Source organism: Sinohyriopsis cumingii, unplaced genomic scaffold (genome assembly GCF_028554795.1).
Source record: "Sinohyriopsis cumingii isolate HCF-2022 unplaced genomic scaffold, ASM2855479v2 utg000695l, whole genome shotgun sequence".
Lineage (NCBI taxonomy): Eukaryota > Metazoa > Mollusca > Bivalvia > Unionida > Unionidae > Sinohyriopsis > Sinohyriopsis cumingii.
This window is the reverse complement of record NW_028315924.1, coordinates 862,183-886,370: the sequence shown is the minus strand read 5'-3', so window position 1 is coordinate 886,370 and position 24,188 is coordinate 862,183. Positions and strand designations below refer to the sequence as shown.

The 24,188-nt window shown below is 34.8% G+C and overlaps 1 protein-coding gene across 1 annotated transcript in view; it reads right to left on the bottom strand.

The window, feature by feature from the left end:
- The window catches only part of LOC149773278 (uncharacterized), a 185,454-nt gene that overhangs the window by 13,473 nt on the left and 147,793 nt on the right, over nucleotides 1-24,188 (bottom strand). Inside the window, exons 10-11 of the mRNA XM_089946503.1 lie at nucleotides 7,882-8,019; nucleotides 4,541-4,557 (exon numbers count right to left, since the gene is read on the bottom strand). Coding sequence (XP_089802629.1) covers nucleotides 4,541-4,557; nucleotides 7,882-8,019 — 155 coding nt within the window. The remainder of the gene's footprint in view (nucleotides 1-4,540; nucleotides 4,558-7,881; nucleotides 8,020-24,188) is intronic.

The window sequence follows — 24,188 nt, the reverse complement described above, 5'->3', positions numbered from 1 at the left end:
AATGAGTCATAAGTGAAACTTTAAAACAAACAAATGAATGATCAACAACAAATGTGAGAGATGCAGTAATTGAAAATACCATAATAATCATTGAAACAGTAAGTTAGGAATGGTTCAGACTATGACCAGTGCTCTCTAGGGTCTGTAGAAATACCATAAAAAAGCACACTGAGGCCAAGAGCAACCACTTATCTATCAGTGAAGTAGCAATTTGCAAGGCAGAACACTAAATTTTAGATACAAATGCAACTGAAGGTTTTGATAGGAAACTAAGAGCCTCAGAGCCAATAAACCAAGACTATGCAAAAAGTATTACTTTTGCTGACAAAATGGACTGTCACACAACAGCTGCTTTGCCAATTTTTCCCATTTATTTTGATACAATGTTAGGCTAGCAAAAGAAGACTTTCACTGTATGATACAGGTCACAACTGGGGTACCTCCAACAGCGAGAATACAAGTGACAGGGAATAAACATATGACTTCTGTAGCTGGTAATAAGAATGGTAATAAATATACTTACATTTATGTATCCTGAATTTCCTCAAAATGTACTTTCTTAGTTCTGCAAATCTGAATGACATGACCCATATCATGGAAAACCCAATAAGCACCGCAATTGTACTCTAATTTTGACTACATTTTCAAGTAAAATCACTTTCTCCCTAATGCACTAAATTGACCCAATAAATTCAGTCCATCACAAGCAAAAAGCAGAATTGAGTTGGATCAACAGAAAAACAAAATCCATCCATTCCAGACCAACTGAAAAGTTTTTCAATGTGCATTCATTCAAAACATGACTCTAAATTTCAATTTTATAATGCCAAAATGAGAATGTGCTGAAGTTTAAAGGTCGCTGGGCGGTGCTATGTGTGCATTAATAGTGTTACTATGTACTGATGAATCTATAATTGTGTATTTAATTTGAAATACAGCATACATTGAATTATTTTGTTTCTTGTAATGCATTCCTTTACTTTTTAGCCTTATGTTGGGCAATGTGATGTGACGTGATTTTTATTTTTAACTTGGCTTTAACAATTTTTCAGTCATATCGCTACGATGTCTCCAGTGTGGCAGTTTATAGTGATGTCTAGCACTGGGGCATCATGCCGCAGACATGTAGCATGATGACCCACCCAGTCACATTATCCTGATACCAGGCCGACCAGTCCTAACACTAACCTCTTAATGCTGAACGCCAAGCGAGGCAGCTGTTAGTACCATTTTTTAAGTCTCTGGTATGACTCGGCCGGGGATCGAATCCACGACCTCCCGCATCCGAGGTAGACACTCTAACCACTAGGCCACCGGAGCAGTGTTGTTGGGCAATGAAGTGAATATATTATAAAAAGGTTATTGCATTTGTATGGGAAAAATATGAACTCATTTTTCTCGGACTAATACCTCACTCTCAAGGTCATATTTTCCTATATAAATGCAGTAACCTGAAAGTCCGAGAGCATGTATGCCAAAACTGATCAAATTTGGATCTGAAGTATGACCTCCATACTGGTTGCAAGCTCATCCAATCCAATGCAAGAAAGTCAAATTAATAAAAGTCCTTAGTGAGTTATTCCAAGTCTTAACAAAATCAGAGCCTTAAGAGAGGTAACAAACTGTCAATCTGATAACAGTCTTCCTTATTTTATCATCACACTCATCACTATCTGTTACAATAGTTAATATGGCTATATAAATAATGAGATGTCAAGCAAAACAAGTCATTATCAACATAATTTAAACAATGTGTATCTCTGCACTCATTTCTGCATACAGAATGCAGATCAAAAGTAAATATGTTGTTGTGTTGTTGTGATTTGGATTTTTAACGTAGCTTTAACAATTTTTCAGTCATATCGCTACGATGTCTGCAATGTGGCAGTTTATAGTGATGTCTAGCACTGGGGCATCATGCCGCAGACATGTAGCATGATGTCCCACCCAGTCACATTATCCTGACACCGGGCAGACTAGTCCTAACACTAGCCTCTTAATGCTGAGCGCCAAGCGAGGAGGCTGTTAGTACCATTTATTTGTAAGTCTTTGGTATGACTCGGTCGGGGATCGAACCCATGACCTCCCGCATCCGAGGCGGACGCTCTAACCACTAGGCCACCGGAGCAGTCAAAAGTAAATATATTGTGTCTATATATGTAAATGTTAATATGCATTGGTATGTGTATGTGTGTGTGTATATGTGTTAATTTGTATATAAATAAGTTCCTTTTTAGGAGGGTCTCAATGTAGATTAGTTTTTCAGCTAATTGTATCACCCTCTTTAAACGAAGTCATTATTATTGTTATTATTAGAATTAGTTTCATTATTAAAAAGCTATTACATTTTAAAACTGGTCAACTACAATAATGGACAATGAGGAAGTTTTGAAGCACATTATTCCAGTGTTCTTAAAGGGACTAAAAATCACATGGTTTAACAGAATTTCATGGAATTAAGTGCTGAGTGATCAAACTATATCTAAACCTTTTGAAGCATAACAAGATTTTTAAATGGAAGATTATTACCATTTTTATTTAGGACCAACAAAGACAGCATGATAAATCTTTTGATGAAACCAAGTTTGAACAGGACCATCCATTCTAAAGGTCATGCAATAACATATTTTTCAAAATAACTGCCATGGTGACCATTTTTTTAATTTCATATACATGTATTTTTCTCATACAAACGTTTTTGTTTGTTTTCTTTCTTAAAAATACAACAAGTAAGGTTTAAAAGAATTTTATTGTTTTGGGGAAAATATCGTGCGTGAATTCTAATACAAACGATCGTGGCATGGCTTGTGCAATTTCACATACATGTATTTTACTCGTACACGGAAAATATTTTTCTTTTTAAAAGTATGAAAAATCACTTGTAAGAAGTTTATTCAGTGATAATGCTGGCTTCGCCAATGTTACAAATTGAAATTTATTTTCCTCGTACACAGATAAGATTTTCTTTTTTTGCAACATTGTTGGTCATTTAAACTAATATATACAACCTTGGGTTTGGAGTAATGAATTTCAGAAGCACCAAGAAAGGAAACTGCAAATTTGACATAAAATGCACTTGAATTTATTTATTGTTAGATAAACAAATTCTTTGTTCATCTTGACAAATTATCTTAACATAATCCACTTATTCGACATCTGGCATGAGTACTGTATGCTATGAGATCTCTGCATTTTTTTTAAATATTTTTTTTATGGGTGGACATTTCTGGTAGCTGAGATCAACTGGACGAGGAACTATCTTAAGTCTTAATCAATGCCCTACAGTTTTTTGATGTTGCTGCCGCAATAAGAAATGGACATCTGTTTGGTCCTCCAAAGCTATCCTTTAGCGGTAACTTCAATAACACATGCACCCTTCATTAATGAAAGCCGACTACAATCATCAATAACAACAGTAAAAAACTTTCATCAAAGGAAATCAGCACCGACTTTAAATAAAAGGAATGTAATCTGATGGATTGTTACATTTTCTGCAGTGACTGGAACATGTTTATTATGAATTGAAAGTTATATTTTTGCAGGAAAATAACTATGCGTTTGGTCGCTACCAATGGTGGATAAAAATGCAAATTAAATTTCTAATCGTTTGAAACTTTAGATATAGGTCCATCAGATTAACTGAAGATGGAGCATCTTGCAAAGATGTTTGTTAAACTTTTTAATTTGTTTATGTTTTCATTTCCCTATGAATAGCTTCATCCCCTGGGTAGCCTCGGCAAGATGATGGACCAATTTAAGTGCATGTACATATAAACAGCTATAGGCACGTGCTACATGTGACAGTTGTAGTGAATTGTTAAGTGACAATCAAATATAGATCAAAATGAGGAGTACAGATCAAAATGACGACTACCGATATTTTTATACGTGTTATTTGTGTTTTCTAATGGGACGTGCATCATACATTAATTTTATAACATATATGATCGATACATAATTTCATTGATTTCTTATATTAACATACATATTTAATGGATTATGAATTGTACTAAACAAATGCAAGTTGTCAATACACAAGTGTTCTTCTGACTAGTTAGTGTTCATTTATTCAAAAGCAAATATTTTTGTGCCTGCTCTTATTACCACTCCCCAGCCATATTTTAGGTAAATGTATAATTTTCAGCTAATGGACTTGGTTGATTATAACACGGATCAGTATATAACAAGGTTGGGTTATATGGATTCCAGCCACCGTGTCAAAGCTGGGTCACACTGTATAAGAATATAAGAATAATGGGTGTTAAATGATATTTTGAGTCAAAATACATGAATAATAGAATACTGGTGTTACATGATATTTTGAGTCAAAATACATGAATAATAGAATATTGGATGTTACATGATATGTTGAGGAACATTTGCTTATTACTAGTATGATTTATTAATGCCCTCATAAACTATCCATGGTAACAAATCACACTTATGTACTAATCTACCTAATGTGTATACTGAAATTAAAGAAATACCCGTCAAAAAACTGGATTATGATCAAATAAATTAAGGAAAGAGTAATACTCACCACCCTCCTCTTGTTTTCTGTAATTAAAATAGAGATCTGTTAGATCATACCTGTCATCATTTTAATTTTTGTTCCCCATCATTAAGTCATACAAACATCCTTATTTCAAGTGTAACTCTTTAGTTATTTTCTAGAGTATGAAAAATTTGTCTAACATAAAGATTTACTCTACAGCATGAATGTATGAAAATTTTCTCAAACATAAATGCTTTCAAATCTGAAGTTATATTTTACAGTCTGATGATGAAAATTTTCACTAAAATAAATGTAATAATAATAAATAAATAAAAATTCAAGATGGCTGCTATGTATGGTTGAATCTAAGACAACTCCAATATTCAATGAATTTGGTGTAAAAACTGGTGTTAAATATGCTAATACCTATTGCCATAATTAATACTGTGGATTTATTAAAATAATAAGTTACTGTAAGTGAAATTTAATGTACACACGTTTAGTTATTCAAAAGAATTTTGGAAAACTGTTCAAAACAAAGGATTTTAAGTTATCCAAGATGGCTACACAAGTGGATCAATTTGACATTGAACTACATCTACCATATTTGAACATTAGATGATACCAACTCAAACACATTATGCGAGTTTCATTAAAACGTTAATGGCTATGTGCTATCATATATAAGGATTTCATAGTATACTTTCCTTCACAGTTATGAACAAGCATGAAAATATCAGAATCCTGGCAACATATTTAAATACCAGCCTGGTAGGTTCCTTACTCAACACACTCAGCTCAACATTTTCTGCATCATTCTCTGGCTTAGTATGTCTGATACACCTGAAGATCAGAGCCACACAGATAATCCCATGCAGGAAAGTCGTGTACAGAGTGAAAATAAAAACAATGGTGCAGATGATGATTTGTAGTTATCCAATATGGCTGACATTTATCCAGAATTCCTGAGGGTCAAACATAATAAATACAGTATCACTGTGAATATAGATCCAAAAAGTTTGAGTTTGTAAAACAGATATTGGATTCAGAACCTTGCATGACTTCATGCAGTTCAAGTGTACAAAATGGTATTATCTACAGAACACAAATGAAAATCACTGTGACAGCTACATTGTATAAAACAATGGATAACAATTTGCAAATGGTCTGTCATGATAGACTAATTGGTGTTCTGGTAGATAATAACCTATCATGGACTGAACATATCAAACATATCAGTAAAAACAAACTCAAGTCAAGTTTATGGCTTCTCAGTAGGATAAGACATTTTCTCCCTGAAAGGCATAGAAAACTATTTTATAACAGTTACATACAACTCTATTTAGACTACTGTAGTACAGTATGGGGTAATTCAAATGATAAAAACATAGCAAAGCTGGCACATCTTCAAAAAGGAGCATTAGGGTTAATATGAATCCAGAAAGAAAGCAGATGAAAATTTAGCTGGAAGGTTAAAAATATTACCTATTAAAGAGCGAATCTGTTTGAGAAAAGCCAAATTAATGTACAGGATATCCCATAATAGTGCTCCTGAATATTTACAATCACTATTCCAGTATAGGCTACCTGGTAATACTCCCCACCTGTGATACATGTCTACCAAAACAGTATTAAATTCCCAAACCAAATATGGAGTTATTCAAAAAGAGTTTCCAGTACTCTGGAACTCTGCTCTGGAATATTATTCCAGTTTAGATTAGAAATGCCCACTCTATTTCCTTCTTCCAAACCCGATATATCCAGTGGCTTCAGAGGTGCAGCTAAAATAAATAATTTAATTTTTATGAAGGCCTCAAGGTAAATTAGTTCTCAACTAATTATGTTACCCTCTTTAAATAAGGTCATTATTATTATTATAAATAAAATCTTTTAACCAAAGAGTCATAAATGAATTTGCTTGATTAAAGCTCTGATATAAAATACAAACAATCAAAAGCTTCTGAAATGGCAAGAAATAATCTTCAGGCTACCCAATCACAAATGAAAATAAGGTATGACAAAGTAAAGAACTGTTCAACCTAGTGATAAGGTTCTAGCTCTCTTGCCCATTACTCAAAATCCTCTCCAGGCAAGTTATTATTATCTCTATACAGTTAAAAAGAAAGTAAGTTATTTAACCTGTATCATTGACACTTCTGAGTGATGGAAACAGAAGCAACTCTCAATAGGAGTATGTTGATTGAGATAGCTCTGTACATCATTCAGTAAATTTAGTTGCTCCTGTCCCACACAGTAAAGATTTAAATGATGATGTACATCTGGATAGTAATAGCTCTGGTTCAACCAGTCTTCAAATTTCTGATATATTAAAGGATCCGATCACTAAACTTTCATATCTACAGCCACAAGAAAAGAATGAGTTAAAGCAGTTAATATGTGAACATAAGCACTTTTTTCCAGGCATTCCAACTCGACCAAACAAAATCTAACATGACGTTGAAATTGTACATTATAAACCTATAAAACAGCAGGAATGTTTGAAAAAGTAAGTTTAATATTTGTTGTAGAACGACTTTATGGAACCATGTTAAGGTAACTGGAGTTCGCCATGTATTATTGTGCTGAAACCAGGTAATTCTTCTGTATGTGCACTGAAAAGATCACCTGGAAATTCTTTGTTCGCTTGAATGAGGCACATTCAACAGTTAGCTTAAGTAAAAGCGAGTTTTGCCAAGCATGTCTCACATTTTTAGGACATTGTGGCATATGGTAAAGTTAATTATATCTGTAGAAGCTAAGGTTAAAGCTATCTCTCAATTCCCTGTGTTTATCAGTAAATAGCAACTACTACGATTTTTGGGTATGGCTGAATATTATCAGAAATTTTGCTCATATCTTTCCCTAACTGCTGAGTCCCTGACCAATTTCTTCAGTAAGAAAACCAAATTTTATTGGGCTAAAAAATCTTAGGAGACATACGATAAATTAAAGGCGATACTTAAAAGTGCAATAGTTATTTCAGCTCCCGATTTCAATCAGCCATTTAAAATGTCTGTCAATGAAAGTGATGTAGGGGTTGGATCATCAAGTGCAATATTCTTAAAAAAATTAAGTAGGCTCCAGCGCAATTTTTCCACTATCTAGGAGTGTTTGGCTTTAATTTTGGCTTTCAATCCTTTGAAGCATATGTTAATTCTGCTCCTTCTTCGACTATTGTATCCAGCGATGACAAAACCTTTAATTTCATCAAGAAAATGAAAAGTAAATATCAATGATTATTGTGAAGGAGTTTGATATTGCAATAATACAATATCAATATTCATCATTTCAAGGGAAAATAAAATTTGATCGATGACACCTGTATGGGTTCAATCTTTCTAATTTTATAAATACTTTACAGCATGACAGCCTCTAAAGACTCTTACCTTCCATTTTAGGCTTTAGTGTCCGTTTTTTTATGACAAAAGCTACAACAACAATGGCAATCACTAACAGGATTCCTCCAACAACACCTCCTGCAACAGCTCCAACTGGAAAATCTCTTACAACAGGAGAAGACAGTTCTGAAAAGCAAATCATTTAATGAATCTATAAATTAGTACATAAATTAACAGATCAATGAATTGATCTTTAGTGTATTTCTCAATCTGAAATGTAAGAAGATGTATGCATGTATGGATGAATGGATTAATAATAATAATAATAATAATAATAATGTATTTTCAGAGGTTGACTCATTCAGGCAAAGACTATTCTCCCTTGAGGCCTTCTTAAAAAGAATATAATAATGTGCATTATATGAAAGATAACAGTAATTACTTTTCATCTTTGAACATACTGATGATGCTCTTGTGTAGTTCCATGTAGACATTTATATACAAGAACTGCCTTGTGAAAATCTACCCTTTCATATATTGTGAACCATTTTGTTCTGTAAACATTGCTTTTGATCGATAATAATAATAATAAATAATAATGACCTTATTTAAAGAGGGTAACACAATTAGCTAAAAACTAATCTACCTTGAGGCCCTCATACAAAGGAATTCATTTATTTAAGCTGCGTCTCTGAAGCCACTGGATATATTGGGTTTGGAAGAAGGAAATAGAGTGGGCATTTCTAATCTCAGCTGGAATATTATTCCAGAGCAGAGTTCCAGAGTATTGAAAACTTTTTTTAAATAACTCCTTATTTGGTTTGGGAATTTTATACTGTTTGGTTGACATGGATCGCAGGTGGGGAGTATTACCAGGTAGCCTATACTGGAATAGTGATTGTAAATATTCAGGAGCACTATTCTGAGATATCCTGTACATTAATTTGGCTTTTCTCAAACAGATTCGGTCTTTAATAGGTAATATTTTTAACCTACCAGCTAAACTTTCCTTGCTTTCTTTCTGGATTGATATTAGCCCAAATGCTCTTTTTTGAAGATGTGCCAGCTTTGCTATGTTTTTATTATTTGAATTACCCCATACTGTACTACAGTAGTCCAAATAGGGTTGTATGTAACTGTTATAAAATAGTTTCCTGTGCCTTTCAGGGAGAAAATGTCTTATCCTACTGAGAAGCCATAAACTTGAATTGACTTTTTTACTGGCATGTTTGATATGTTCAGTCAATGATAGGTTATTATCTACCAGAACACCAAGTAGCCTATCATGACAGACTATTTGCAGATTTGTATCCTTCCATGTCAGACATAGTTCATCACTATCAAGATTTGTCCTTCTTTGCCGTGTTGAGATAAGTAATATTTTAGTTTTACCAGTATTTACCACCATGCCATTACATGTGCACCAGTTTTCCAGTTTGTTTAGGGCATTCTGTAAAGAAATTTCGAGCTCATGCTTTGTGTTTTGGATGTCTGACAATGTTGTGTCATCTGCATAGAGATCTGTAGATGTTATTGAGTCTCTTAGTAAAAGTGGTAGGTCATTAATAAATAAAATGAATAGTAGTGGACCTAGAATTGAGCCTTGTGGTACTCCATATCTAATTGTTTCAGGTTCAGATAGAACGTTATTTATGTAAACATGTTGTGTTCTCTCATTTAAGTACGAAGTAAACCATCTAATTGTTCTTTCATTACACTGGTAGATTTTCAATTTCTTCAAAAGGATTTCATGATCCACCATGTCAAAAGCTTTCCTGAAATCTGCAAATACAGATCCTATTATTCTACCTTGGTCAAGTGCTTGAAGCCATTTATCAGTTAGGGAGATCAAGGTAGTCTCACTGGAATGGTTCTGTCTAAAGCCTGATTGATTAGGGTGTACAGCAAGTGTTTGGTTAAATATGACATGAATGAGTCATGGACATGTTTTTCAATCAATTTTGACAAGTTTGGTAGTATTGAAATTGGTCGGTAGTTATCAGCATCATCCTTAGAACCAGATTTGTGAATAGGAGTTACTTTTGCAGTTTTCCATATTTTGGGGACAGATGAGGTTGCAATACTTAAATTAATTATGAATGTTATGCTATCTACAATAGCAAAGGCAGAAGATTTAATGAGTCGTGGACCAATCTGATCAAGTCATGTAGCTTTCTTGGTATCAAGTTCACTGAGACATTTTTTAACAAAGTTTGTTGACACTGGTGGGATAGAGAAACATACCTCCTTTGAGATTTTACTGCTGCAGAACTTTTTCAGTTCATTAAAGTTGTTTTCTATCACTGGCTCTTTTAACTTTGTGGTAATGTTGATTAAAAAATCATTGAAAACATTTGCAATGTCAGTTTCATCAGTGACTATGGTGTCATTTACCAGAAGTGAGTGAATTTTATTTGTCTGTTTTTTGTGCGTTCCTCCAGTGAGTTCATTGAAGACTTTCCAAATGGAGTTTGTGTTGCTCTTTTTGTTTTCAAGCAATGATTGATAATAAGTTTTTTTAGCTTTTTTGATCATACTTGTTATTTTATTTCTCCATACTTTATATTGTGCATGGTTTTCAATAGCCTTGAATTTGTCTCGTGTTTTCATAGCATCTAGGATTTCAGTAGTAAGCCAATTAGGTTGAATATCAGTCTTTACTCGATGTACTTTCAGTGGTGCATGCTTAGATACTACATCCATAAACAAGTCAGTCCACACCCTCATGGCTTCATCTATGTCATCCAAATTTTGGATCATACTCCATGGAACTTTATATAGGTCATTGAGAAATTGTTCTTCATTAAAAGTTTTGAACGATCTGTAAGTGTATTTTTCTTATTTTTCTTGCATTTAACCTTTCTTGTCAAAAAAGTAGGATAGTGGTCACTAAGACCAACATTTGGTACATTAACACAAGCCACATTGTCTGGTAGGTTAGTATAAATGTGATCAATAAGAGTGCTTGATTTTTCTGTTACCCTTGTAGGCTCATTTACCAGCTGGTCTAGGCCTAATGATTCAATAAATTCCATCCAGTTGTTCCTTATTTGAGTATTGAGAAGGTCCTTATTTATATCTCCGAGTATATATGTTTCTTTCTCCTGTGCTAGAACATTTTCTATTTGTTTCAAAAAGTTATCATTCCAAAATGCTTTGGAGGAAGGTGGTCTATAAATGAAACCAGCTAGGAAAGATTTTGCATTATTTTGAAAGATTTCCACCCAGATACTCTCAATTTCATGTGACTCCAAGTCAAGTCGCCTTTTTACATTTACATCTTCCCTAATGTATACAACAAGACCCCCCCCCTGCCGTCTCTCTGTCCCTACAAAATGGTTTATTGTAGCCTTGACAGTGAAATAGATCATCATTGTGGTTAGCATTTAATTTGGTTTCAGTGAGTCCTAAAACATGTATATTATTTTCCATGGAAGACAACATTAACTTAATCTGGTCTATCTTTCCCACTATACCTTGTACATTTAAGTGACCTATGTTAAAACCTTTTGTATTTAGTTTCATATCAATTACATGTATGTCATCATGCAATGGGGTACTCACTGAGATTGTCTCCATACTACTTTTATCATTCTGACATCCTATTTCTATATTTAAATGTTCATATATATTAGCATCTTCAAAGTCACATACAAACCCTGAAAATTCATTTACATTTGCATCTACAATAGTGTCCATTGAATAGTTAGAGTCAAGAGTCCCACTGGGTACATTTAGTTTTTTTGTAAATGAAGCGTTGGCATTCTCCTCTTTGCCAGCTTCCTATTATGTATACATTGATGGACAAAGTCTTTGTTTGTGTCCATATTTATGGCACCTGAAACACTCGATCTGTTTGCCATGATGGCATACCTGTGTCATGTGCCCAGTTTCTCCACAGTTGAGACAACAGTCTTCATTAAAGTGCTTGAAAATAGGGGCATATATGTTAATATTTCTCAGTAGCTGAGAGGTTCCTTTTCTGCTTAGATGAATTTTGTCTCTGTGATAGAGACTAAGGTTGACATCCTGATTCTGAATGAAGAAAGATTTGTATTGTGGAATGTACTGTAGGTTGACATCTTCACATAAGTCAATTATCAGATCATTTATTTCTTTGGCCTTGGTGTCCACACGAGGAGGTAGTCCCGATATCATTAATTTACATGTATTTGGGCTGCAATATCTAGCAGCATACAATAAACTTTCAAAATCTGTTTTGAGTTGATTTAGTGACCTTCCCTTACAGGCATCATTACCACCTACTAAAATAATAATTTGCTTGTATTTGGTTAGGTCACTGTTCATTATTCTGTCAGTGATGTTGTTGATTTTTGCACCTCTTAAAGTCTGTACATCTGTTTTAAAAAGTCTCCTTGGTATTATACTTTTCAAAATTGAGGAGCCAATTATTAGAGTCCTATCTTTCCTGGCTTGTGATGTCGTGTGTTGGACTCTGGATTGTATTTCAGACACATATCTTGGAGGAAGGGGTGCTGAAATTTGTGTTTCAGTTGTGTGAACTACTTGTGTTGATTCTGACACATTTGTCTGAGCACTGGGAAATGCAGTTGTTGGTGAAGGTAACAGACTTGTCTGAACTGCGGGCCAGGGATGTACACTTATTGCTGTTGCAGGTGTGACACATGACTGAGAGGGGGATACTGTTGTCTGCAATGCAGGATTACTTTGGGCATCAGTTTTTATTTGCATGGTCATTTTACATTTTCTTTTGGCTGGTACTGGGATTGTCTGTGTCTGAGCATCTGATACTGTTGATATTTGGGAGTCTGTCTGAATTGCTGTTTCACATGAGGTTACTTGCTCATTAACCTTTCCCTGTGCTGATTTAATAGCATGTAACTGTAGTTTTAATTCTTCGATTTGGGTCTCCAATTTCCTAATTGTTTTTTGATGTACACACATGAAGAAATCATTAAGGCTGTGGTCATGATTTATGGAGCGTGTAATTGCCTGACACTCTGGAGGGGTGTTAATTTTATTGCCTGAGTCATTTAGGTCAAAGACTTTAGGAACTGTTTCATGTTTGGTACTACATCTAGTTACTGGTGTAGATGTCAGCATATAAATGCCTTTAGCATGGGTGTTCTCATCCTGTCTACATTTACAGATAATATGATCTAATGCCTGTTATCATTTAACCTGAAATGCCTTTAATCATTTAACTTGAAAAGCCTGTAGTCATTTAACTTGAAAAGCCTGTAGCCATTTAACTTGAAAATCCTGTAGTCATTTAACTTGAAATGCCTGTAATCATTTAACTTGAAAATCCTGTAGTCATTTAACTTGAAATGCCTGTTATCATTTAACCTGAAATGCCTGTAGTCATTTAACTTGAAAATCCTGTAGCCATTTAACTTGAAAATCCTGTAGTCATTTAACTTGAAATGCCTGTTATCATTTAACCTGAAATGCCTGTAATCATTTAACTTGAAAATCCTGTAGCCATTTAATTTGAAATGCCTGTTATCATTTAACCTGAAATGCCTGTAGTCATTTAACTTGAAAATCCTGTAGCCATTTAACTTCAAATGCCTGTTATCATTTAATCTGAAATGCCTGTAGTCATTTAACTTGAAAATGCTGTAGCCATTTAACTTGAAAATCCTGTAGTCGTTTAACTTGAAAAGCCTGTAGTCATTTAATGGTTTAACTTGAAAAGCCTGTAGTCATTTAACTTGAAAGACCTGTAGACATTTAACTTGAAAAGCCTTAGCTTATGTATCATATGATGATGTATTGTATAATTATTCATCCAGAGTTAATTGGCGTTGTTAGGATCTACCTTCACCTTCTTGCAAAACAACAAGAGTAAGTGCAATCGGTATTTGAAATTGTTTTTGGTCTTCAAAAGTCTGATCTGTGTATTACTGCTAAGGATGTATGTGATACAGTGATTTGCGGTATTGTGGCATTGAACTCCCACTGATATTTTTGTCCTGCATGTAAGTGTCATGCATTTCTTGTAAGTCAATATTTATTATAAGTCAATATTTATTGTAATTCTATATTTATTGTAAGTCGATATTTATTGTATTGTAAGTCGATATTTATTGTAATTCTATATTTATTGTAAGTCGATATTTATTGTAATTCTATATTTATTGTAAGTCGATATTTATTGTAATTCTATATTTATTGTAAGTCGATATTTATTGTATTGTAAGTCGATATTTATTGTATTGTAAGTCGATATTTATTGTATTGTAAGTCGATATTTATTGTAAGTTGATATTTATTATACTAAAAGGCCATGCTGATAGCACACATCTTAAATATTTATTGTGTTGAAAAATACCTACAAAAATATGTGGTGAAATTATATAGCTTAATATTTTGCATAGTTTACAATTTTTAAAGAAAATGAATTTCCCAAGATTTTCCTCAGTAGTTAAACTATGTAAAAAGGACCTTGCATATCTTAGCTACTGTTAAAAGAACGTATAATTCCATTTATTTTGGTGTATGAATGATGGGTGTAATTTGGGTTATAAAGCATAGAGTTTGGCCTTACTTCAGATATGCTCCTATAAAAAATGCTAGGTCCACTCTGTCATTTTCACTTCATAGGCTTCATATGCAAATTATGAAAGAAAGCTGATAACATGATTTACATTTGATATATTTTGTAATTAATTCATTGCGCTTTGCGAAATTGTTATGGACTAGTCTTAGAAAGTTAATTTTCCTTATTTCAATAGCTGCTAAAGGTATTGTACTTTAGACTAATTCAAACTGGGTTTTGGAGCACATGGGAGCAATAATTTTGGTTTGTTGTGTTGTTAGATTATGTACAGTTTTAACAAGTACAGTATCTGAAGAAATTTAGCCACAGTACATGAAAGTAACATAGAGATATGCCAACACTCTTTCCATTGTGCATGTTGCAAATGCAAACAACTTCAACTTAATTTGTCACTCTCTCATAAGTAAATTATATCTGTAGAGTATCCCCTAAGTATGATCAATAGCTGCATTTAAAATAATATGCTGTGCCAGTTTCTGAAGTTTATAAATCCTATCAAGCTGAGATTTCCCCATACAGATGAACAGTCCATTGTTGAAAAAAAACATATGAATTTTAGTATAAATTGTAAGTTTCTGTAGGTAGATATTTCTTGATTCTGTTGAGTATGGCAATTTTGGATGACAGTATTTTACAAAGATTATCAGTATGGTCATCCCATTGTAAACTACAGACACACATATAAGCTTTTCATGTTTCCTTTCTAGCCAAGTTATGGCGTTCTTTGCAACCCCCTTTCACCTTTCTTTAGGTACCAGCCTGGCTATGACAGGTGCAACATAAGTGCAGTTTGAGGATAGCACAGCTTCATTATTAAAACAGACTTGTGATATGTATACAACTGTGTGGAAAAGGATAAAATTGTAGAAAACGTTTTTTGTGTTACCTGAAAGGTCAAGAATAAATTAGGTCATGCTGACTTACCTAAAATATTGGTATACAGTAATTATTCCTTTGCATGAGATTTCTACATTTCAATTTTGAATATAGTGGGACATTTTTGCCGATAAATTGAAAGAAATCCAAATTTTTCTTGTAAAATATGTTTCTTCAATCATACTTACCTTAGGAGAACTACTACTAAATTTCAAAACCAGCCCTCCCTGCTTCAAATGGTTTAGCTAAAAAGCTAAGTTATCTGCCCTTCTAGGTGGCACTTAGATACAGTGATCTCCCTTGATACAGAGACTGATGCCAAATCAAATGAATTAATCAGTTACTACTAGAATGGAAGGCATGCTCTCTATATTGTTAAAAGTCTATGCTATTAAAATAAGAAACATAAAAGGGTGAAAGTCAACAAGCTTTGTAAAATGTAACAAATATATTTATTTCCGAAGAATACAAAATGAAAAAGAGAAAAAACAACTTAGAGTATTGTGAATTAAATCCCCAAATAGTTCAAGAATTACAGACACACATAATAGTAATTTAAAGTCCTAAATAAAATTCAGTAAAAATCAAGAAAAAAATTCCAAAACTGAAGTCGATGACATGTCTGTTATAGCTTGTAAAGTGCTAATGTGTCAACAGTCTTTTGTTCAATCACAGTAATATAATTCCAGGTTTGAATTCAGTAAAAATTCCAGTGAACATCTTTATCCAAGAATTTTTATCAGAACACTTTTGCAATTCCAGAGAAAATAATTACTTCAATTAAATAATTTGAACAAAAAAGATTCCAGCCTGAAATAAATACAAATACTGGTCACAACATATAATACAACTTGAAATTGCTAAATGTTAAAGCACAAATGACCAAGTCCTCACAAAAACAAACATATACAGTTCTCTACTTGACCGCAGGTCACAATTAGCATTTTCTAAAAAACACATTACCTAATGGAAAAAAACCTTATAGAATGATCCTGGTGTTTACAAAATCAGAATCATAACCTGTAAAATTCACTTAGGAAAGTCCAAAACTCTGACCCAAAGCAACATATTTACTTCTTATATTAATAATAATTCTCATATTAAGCTCAAAAACATAAAAAATAATGAAGCTATGTATTAGCTGTTTACATAAAATGAAATTTAAAAAAGTCAATACATGTCAAGGAGAAATGAATTCAATTTTGGGCAAGGTCACGTCCAGTTTACAATGTTACATTACAATAACATGTACTACACATACCAATCGGTAGAAGGCAATCATGTATAGGCCTATGAAACATATATCCAGCAACTAAATGCATTCAAATATGTGTATACTTTTCAATGTAATAATTATAATGCTATAAACAGGTTTCAGGCACTAACTGATTTGTGTACAAAGTGCAACTTTTTAACATGTAAACAGCTATGCGATATTGTTCAAGTTACTTCTCCCTCTGAGGCTCCTCAAAGTGTCTAATATATCAATATCTTCTTTTATGTATGTAAATCGGTCTCATATTGAACATTCTCATATATCCACTACATGTCGTCATGGTACAACAGATGGCTCTTTTATGTCATCTTCTTCATGTGTTTATATAAATAATCAAGGCGATGAAAAGAAATCTGTCAAGTTAAAAACAATACATTGAATACTACCTTGCCTGAAAATCAATCCTCAGATCAAAATTGTCATGTTTTTGGCCTCCTCAAAAGGGGTCTGCAAGTAATGAACCTAGATATTCAACACATCCTCCCTAAACTGAATGAGGTAAAGTTAATATTAGAGCAGCAGGGAGGGCAAACCATACAAAATTTATAAGGTTCCAATGTCGAAATAAGATCTCAAAAAAAGTGTTTCAACCAGAAATATTGTTGACTACGTTTCAAGAGGAACCCTTGGAGATAAACCTCTTTGGGAGGTCCTCCTGAGTTAGTCCAAATATGGTTTCTGGTTGAAAAAATCCCATTAATGGCGCTTCGATTTACCAAATGAACCAATTCGTTGTCATCGCCCTCCCTACTGCTATGAATTAAAAATTTATCTTATTGATAATGGCCAACATCGGAGAAGCACATTCCGTTAGACTAGCTTGAGAGCGACTACGAGCAATCAAAAAATTTCTTCCTGTGAGAGATTCTGTAAGACAAAAATTACAAACGTGGCAAGAAGCACAAGTTGAATATGCTACAGGCACAGAACAATTATTTAAACCTGTTACAACAGCCACTGAAAAAGCTGCGGCGGTCACTGAAAGAGCTTTACTGGGAGATCCTAAGCATGATATTAAGGAGGAAGAGGAGAGAAGAAAGGGTATTCTTCCAATATTGAAAACAGACCGCTGAGCAAGCTGAAAAAATTGTGAGGAGAACTAAACAAAGAAAGAAAGATTTTACGAGATCTTCCAACTGATATAGTTGCAGCTCGACCTCGACCCGGTGAAGAAATACTTGAAGGGGTCGGCAAAGTTCGTACTGAAGTCAGTGTTACAAACGATCGCACACCAGAAACAGAAACAGAATAAGCCAGGGGTAGGGTTGATTTAAACGATAAATTTACCGAACTAGCTATTAAATCCATAAAATAGTTCCAACCCTAGACGGTTTAGCTGAGTTTGCTGTGCGAAGTTTTGATCGACGAGATACAGTTTTAAAACAGGAGTATGCCAATGATGCTATAGGTCGTGAAGCCTGGTACAAGTGGATATTTCGTATACACTATGATGCTGATCAGACTAGAAGCAATGATGATAGATATATTAAATTTTCTAACGCAATAGATCATTATTTTGCACGACAACAACAACCACAACCTTCTCCCCAGCAAAAGAAAAAACAATAACCACAACCTGATCCACAGCAACAAGCGAAGAAAGGGTTGTATTATCTAGAAGAAGAAAATGAGCCAGACAGTGGTTTAGGAAGTGGTCTTATTCCCTGTCCTAACAGTATCTTCAATGATGCGCAACAACTAGAAGTTCTCATAGGAGGAAAGCGAGCTCGGAATAACTCACCAGAAATAATTAATGAAGCAGCTGATATTTGTAGACGATTATTTCAAGGTGGTATCATGGATATCGATATCTACCGATAGTTTATTAATGTGCTCATTGATGACTACCACAGTGACTATTTGTTAGATAAATAAATAATTAAATAAAATGACTATACACAATTCTCATCTTGGGTCCGTAATAGTCTACTTGGTAAACTCGCGATTACCAAACTATAAAACAACTTACGGAGATGGACTTGGTGATGCTGTTCAGGGTTTATTCAGAAGGATAGCCCCCAAAGCAATACCAATGGCAAAACAATTATCAATGAAAGCTATTGATGTTGTTCGTGATAAAGCTCCTGGCGCTATTGGTAACGTTGCCAGTAAAGCGTTTTTGGCAATTAAGGCTAGACTGGCACGATTAATACGCAGGTCAAAAGCGGTTCAACTACAACCGGTCAAATTACCAAGCACCGAAGTGATGCCTGCAGATGTCAGTAAAATAATAAATCAGGCTGCAAATCAAAAACTAGCAGCGCTGATAAATCAAGGGGCTGAACAAATAAATACAAGTTTTATATCAGGAAGCGGTCATCGTTTTAGGAGATAACAAATTATAATAAAACATTTAAACGTGTATCTGACCCAGCATTTGATATGGATGCACCAGTACTCAAGGATGAATCCGTGCGTGATTATCAGTATTATTCTTATGAAGCAATATCGCCAAATCAACGTGGACGAATTGAATTATGAGTTCAGGATACAAGTAGGTATTTCTTGCCCGCTGCATCATTTATTGAAGTCACAGGTGAACTTGTAACAAACGTCGCCGCTAATACTGAATAAGGAAAGGATGTTAAAGTTGGATTTGTTAATAATGGGATCATGGCGTTATTCAAATGTGCCACATATATGATTGATGGAAGGGAAATTGAGACAATTCATGAAAATGTTGGCGTTGCTATAACGATTATAGGCCTAGCAAGGTATTCAGATGTTTATATTAAATCAGCTATCCCAACTATGATGTTTGCTAAGGATAATTCTAACCATCCTGATCACATTTCTGTGACCATGGGTAATGTGAGAAACGCAGCTGGTGACGCGCAGACACCTGCAGTAATAGGAATAAATCCAAATTACAATTTAGGTTTCGTTACACGTAAATTAATGGTAAACGATGTTCGTAGAAGATTTTCGTGCGCAATTCCACTATCCCATATCTTTAGATTTTGAAGAAATGTCAGAAAAGTTACTTTTGGAGCCAAACACATATTTTTTCATCATCAAAAAGGGGACAATGATTCTAACTGGCAAGAAGCCAGCTCTGCTGATGGTAAGGTAATACTATATAAGCTCGCGTTATGGATGCCGGTAATGTCACCATCAATCACTGAGGAACAGCATCTACTTTCTTTTATGGACCAAGGTGGTAAATCAATATTATTGTGGTTAACAACAACCACCGACATTAATCAAAATCCTCTAAAACGGTTTATTCATTTAGCATATATCATCACAGCAAAGTGTTTCTGCACCTAGACATATCTTTGTTGCTTTTCAACTGGTTAACGATTAATCAATCTAGAAAGAAATCCAATGGTATTTGACCAGCTTGGTGTCACTGAAGTATCCTTAAGAATAAACGAGCATCAAGATGGGACGTGATCAAAACATAGACACTGGTTTACAAATATCACAACTAGATTTTACAACGCTGTACCCGATTTATTACTTTTCATAGGAACATCTTGATTTAGTTAGGCAATCTGTCGTTGATATGCACTTCAGAGCAATTGCTGTTATACTCAATCACAAATCAATGATACTTCAAGGTGTTGGTTGGCGAATGAGAGTCGTTGATGCCCCAGTGGAAAACATGTAATATTATTAAAACCGTGTAGACAATTAGATCAATCGTGTTAATTATAACAATGTCGTACAGTCATGTTAATGTTACGTCAGGCGAAAAAATTACAATCGAAAAATGCAAAGGCATGTGGGACAAAATTAACACTAAAAATAATCAAATTACTAATGGGGGCCCAAGGAAGTTATCACTGACTAAAACCCAACTAAAACATTTCAATAAAGCAAAGCAAGCAAAAACTGGAACTCAACTTGATTTTGCTCCAAAAGCCATCAAGGATATGATTAAAACAGGTGGTATATTTCCGCTCCTCGCAGCTGCTGCTGACCCACTGTCGCAAAAGCAGCTGCATTAGGAGCTGTTGGAAAAGCTGCTGAAATGGCATTAAAGAAAGCAACTGGAAAGGAAAATTTATACAAGGAGAACTTAAAAATATGATCATCACGGACACAAAAACCAACAAGACGTCCAAAAAAGTCCAATATGCCTCAGTCGGGTCGTCTAAAATTACAAGTGGAACAATATTGACTCGGCCTAAGACTTCCAGAAACTCCACCCTCATGGTACCCTTAAACGGTTTTGACAAAACACAGAGTGTTTCACGCACCGATGTCAAATTTTGATTTGCTTGATGCTGCTATACAACTTAAAATAATAAAATTCAGAGAGGTTTTTATGCGAGGTCAGTTACCGCAACAACCGAATAATCCAGAAACTGGAATTATTAATCTCAATAACAGTGATGGTCCAGGAACTCACTGGGCTGCTTACGCGATCGATCCCAGTGGAATTATCTATTTCGATTCGTATGGGTTAGCACCGCCAGTTGAATTCCTCAAGTACGCACGAAGCACTCTAGCTCTTATTCCAGTCTGGTATTCAACGCTACCAACACAAACACTAACCGATCCACCAATATGTGGCTGTGAAGTAATTAATGTGCTTGACGCGTTATCAAAATCAAACAAACGGAAGATCTCTCATCGAAGCAAAAATTAAAAAAAACCTCGTTGATGTAGATTTATCAAAATATGCGACCAAAAATGAAATCAACAATCTTTTATCGTTATCCGGAATAGACCCACATGAGGTTGTTATTTTTCAGGACCGATACGGAAAATTAAAAACCAGTGATATCAAATGGAATGACATAGTTTGCAGGGTTCTTGGAGCTGTCCCGGACAACATTCCTGTGTTTACTGACAACGGAAAAATCAGGGATTCAAGTATATCGATTGCAAGTCTCAGAGATGAAATTGCAAAAAAAGTTGCAACTATCAGGAATGAAATTGCAAAAAGCGTTGCTAATCGCTTAAAAAATACCGGTGACATAATGACAGGTGAACTCAGCATGAACGGAAACAAGTTAACAGTGTTAAGAGATCCACCATTTCCGGAAGATGCCTCAAACAAACAATATGTTGACATCGTAGATAATAAATTATCCAGTTGCGGGCCGAATACGACGTTCAAGTAAACGTGTTTTCAAGACTTCGTAGAAACTTTCAAAAAATTAATGAAACCACAGAAGAATTCTTCGGCGCTCCACACACATTTGACATAAATCTTTCTGATATCAAAACCAACATTGCCACGATCAAACAAACACAGCAAGATATCAAAACCAACATTCACACGATCAAACAAACACAGCAAGATATCGTAAGTGGGATTCCTGATATCGTTAATAAAACCAGTTTGATTAAAATCCCACCTCGAGTTACTCCTGGCATATTACCAACATAGTATACACGGTATCATCTGGATTTGCAACATGGTCTAAACAAAATAATGCTATCAAATACACCGGAACAGCCACTGGAGAGTATAGGTTTTCTGTGTTCAGTGCTGCAAACTTTGAGATTTTCACAATATATCCCTGGCAACATTCCACTGACAGGTTTTCCGGGGTTGTTACTATCATATTAAATAACGGAACCTAAGAGGAGTTTATACTGGAAGCAGCCGATAAGAAATTAACTGCAACATCTTAGTGGTGGTGTTTGGAATTTGTAGCTGAAACACCTCAATTGGTTACTGCGTAAAATAATCAATGCCCCCCCCCCCCCGACCAAGTCAACGATGACGAAGTGAATGACAGTGTCAACGACAACATTAGATGCGCAACAATATCGATATGATCAAGTACGCGAATAGCAGAGTTAAAAACCCTCATCAACAAATACAACCTAAAAGTAAAAAAATATAAACCACAAGCAGTCATCCTTTATGCGTTATATACTCAGTATCCCGCGTTAGTTGCATCCACCGGAGTAGTATTATCAGTGCTAACACCAGTAACAACTGCAATCGCAGTAACCATATGCCTCTCTTCATCAGCAGCAATTGCATTTTTTTTAATATAATCGCGAAAAAAACATCCTCATGCACGAGCACAAAATTACACGATTATGTCAGACAACTAGACGCAGCAACAGCGGAAAACTCAAAATTGTCGTCGGTGATATGATCAAGCCTCAACGAAGAAACAATATCAGATTCTGAATTCGCGTTCATGGTTAAGATATACGAAGAATGCACCCGCCATTTAAAAACAACAAAGATAAATGATGACAGAATACTTCATCGAGCTCTGCTCGACATAGTCCAAAATGCAAGCCCCAAAAGAACTTCGATGGTAACAGTAAGCTCGACTAGACCAGAATTTAGTATTAATTTTCCAACTACGATTCCCGTGAAAGAAATCGCACCAGCACAATTACGAGTATGTCACAGTTGGCCCAATATCAGATCAAAATCGTTCGGTGGATTACCAGCAAATAATTTGTTTGTGTTTGCAAATAAAAACCGACCAGATGGTACACCCGACTGGAACATCATTGGGATACCAGCCGGGTCTTATGAAATCGAAGAAATCGATGAGGAATTACATCGTCGAATAAAAAATATCACAGGAAAAGAATCCAAGATAAAAAAATAACCGTTCATGAACCATCCCTGTCTTCTGCGATCGAAATAAGCACCCCCAACTACGCCGTGGAGTTCGATCAGAACAGTGTCAGGATGGCCTGAAGTACCACCACCCACACCAACAATACCAACAGAACCGAAAAAGTCGGACAATAAATCATACGACGATGATGTCTTTACCATAATCCTTTCTCGTGTGCGAGATCTAACAAATCCAAGTGAACACTGTAATGGGTTTTGGTGTTTTGAAGACAATGGGGTTTGGACTTATTGGATCAAGCTGATGTTTTGGGATATTTTGATACCCTTAATAAAGGATATAAGGACATGTTAAATGAATTACGGCAGAGTTTCCAAGAACATATTTTTGATTTATCGTTAAAAACCTCAGTTATCAAATACATAGAAATATTAAATCAAATTGCACATGACATGGAATTGTTTAACCTACGATTTATTCAAAGTGTATTAAATGTCAAAGATGGTTCTGTCAGAGTAGGGTTTGCAAATAGTTATGAAATACACGTAGATGATATTCCAACATTTAAATTTCCGGGGTATATCCTCCCCAACGAACTCAAAAACAGTCAATGATGTCATTGATGAATAATTTCCCGACATACTCGCACAGTACAAAAAAACACTAACACCAGCAACTGTTCTCCGACAAAACAATGACCCTGAAGGGACAGGACGACATGTGTCCCCGAAAATCGTAAATATAACCCCTGTGGTCGCGGTCAATCTTGTGTGTGATGTCATTGATGGCATCTACAGCACGGACACAACAGTATCAAATCAAGCCCAGCAACGTTTTGTTCTTTATTCATTCACCCCGAAAGAACCACGTGGATATCTGATTGCGCAAGAGCCGATCAATCAAGTTTATTTGCAGTGTCATAGAATAAATTTCAAGCTAACAGACCAATCAGGCCACCTTCTGGATTTAAGGCATGAAACATTACATATTAATTTACTTGTAAAATCCTAAGGATTTTGTCTTTAGACTTTTATCCTAAAAATCTCACTCAAAAAAAAAATAATTCTCCTGGCAGTCAGCGTGGATATTGATTTTACTGTCATTAAGAATTATAAGAAATTTATTTTGTACCGAAAAATTTTCAAAT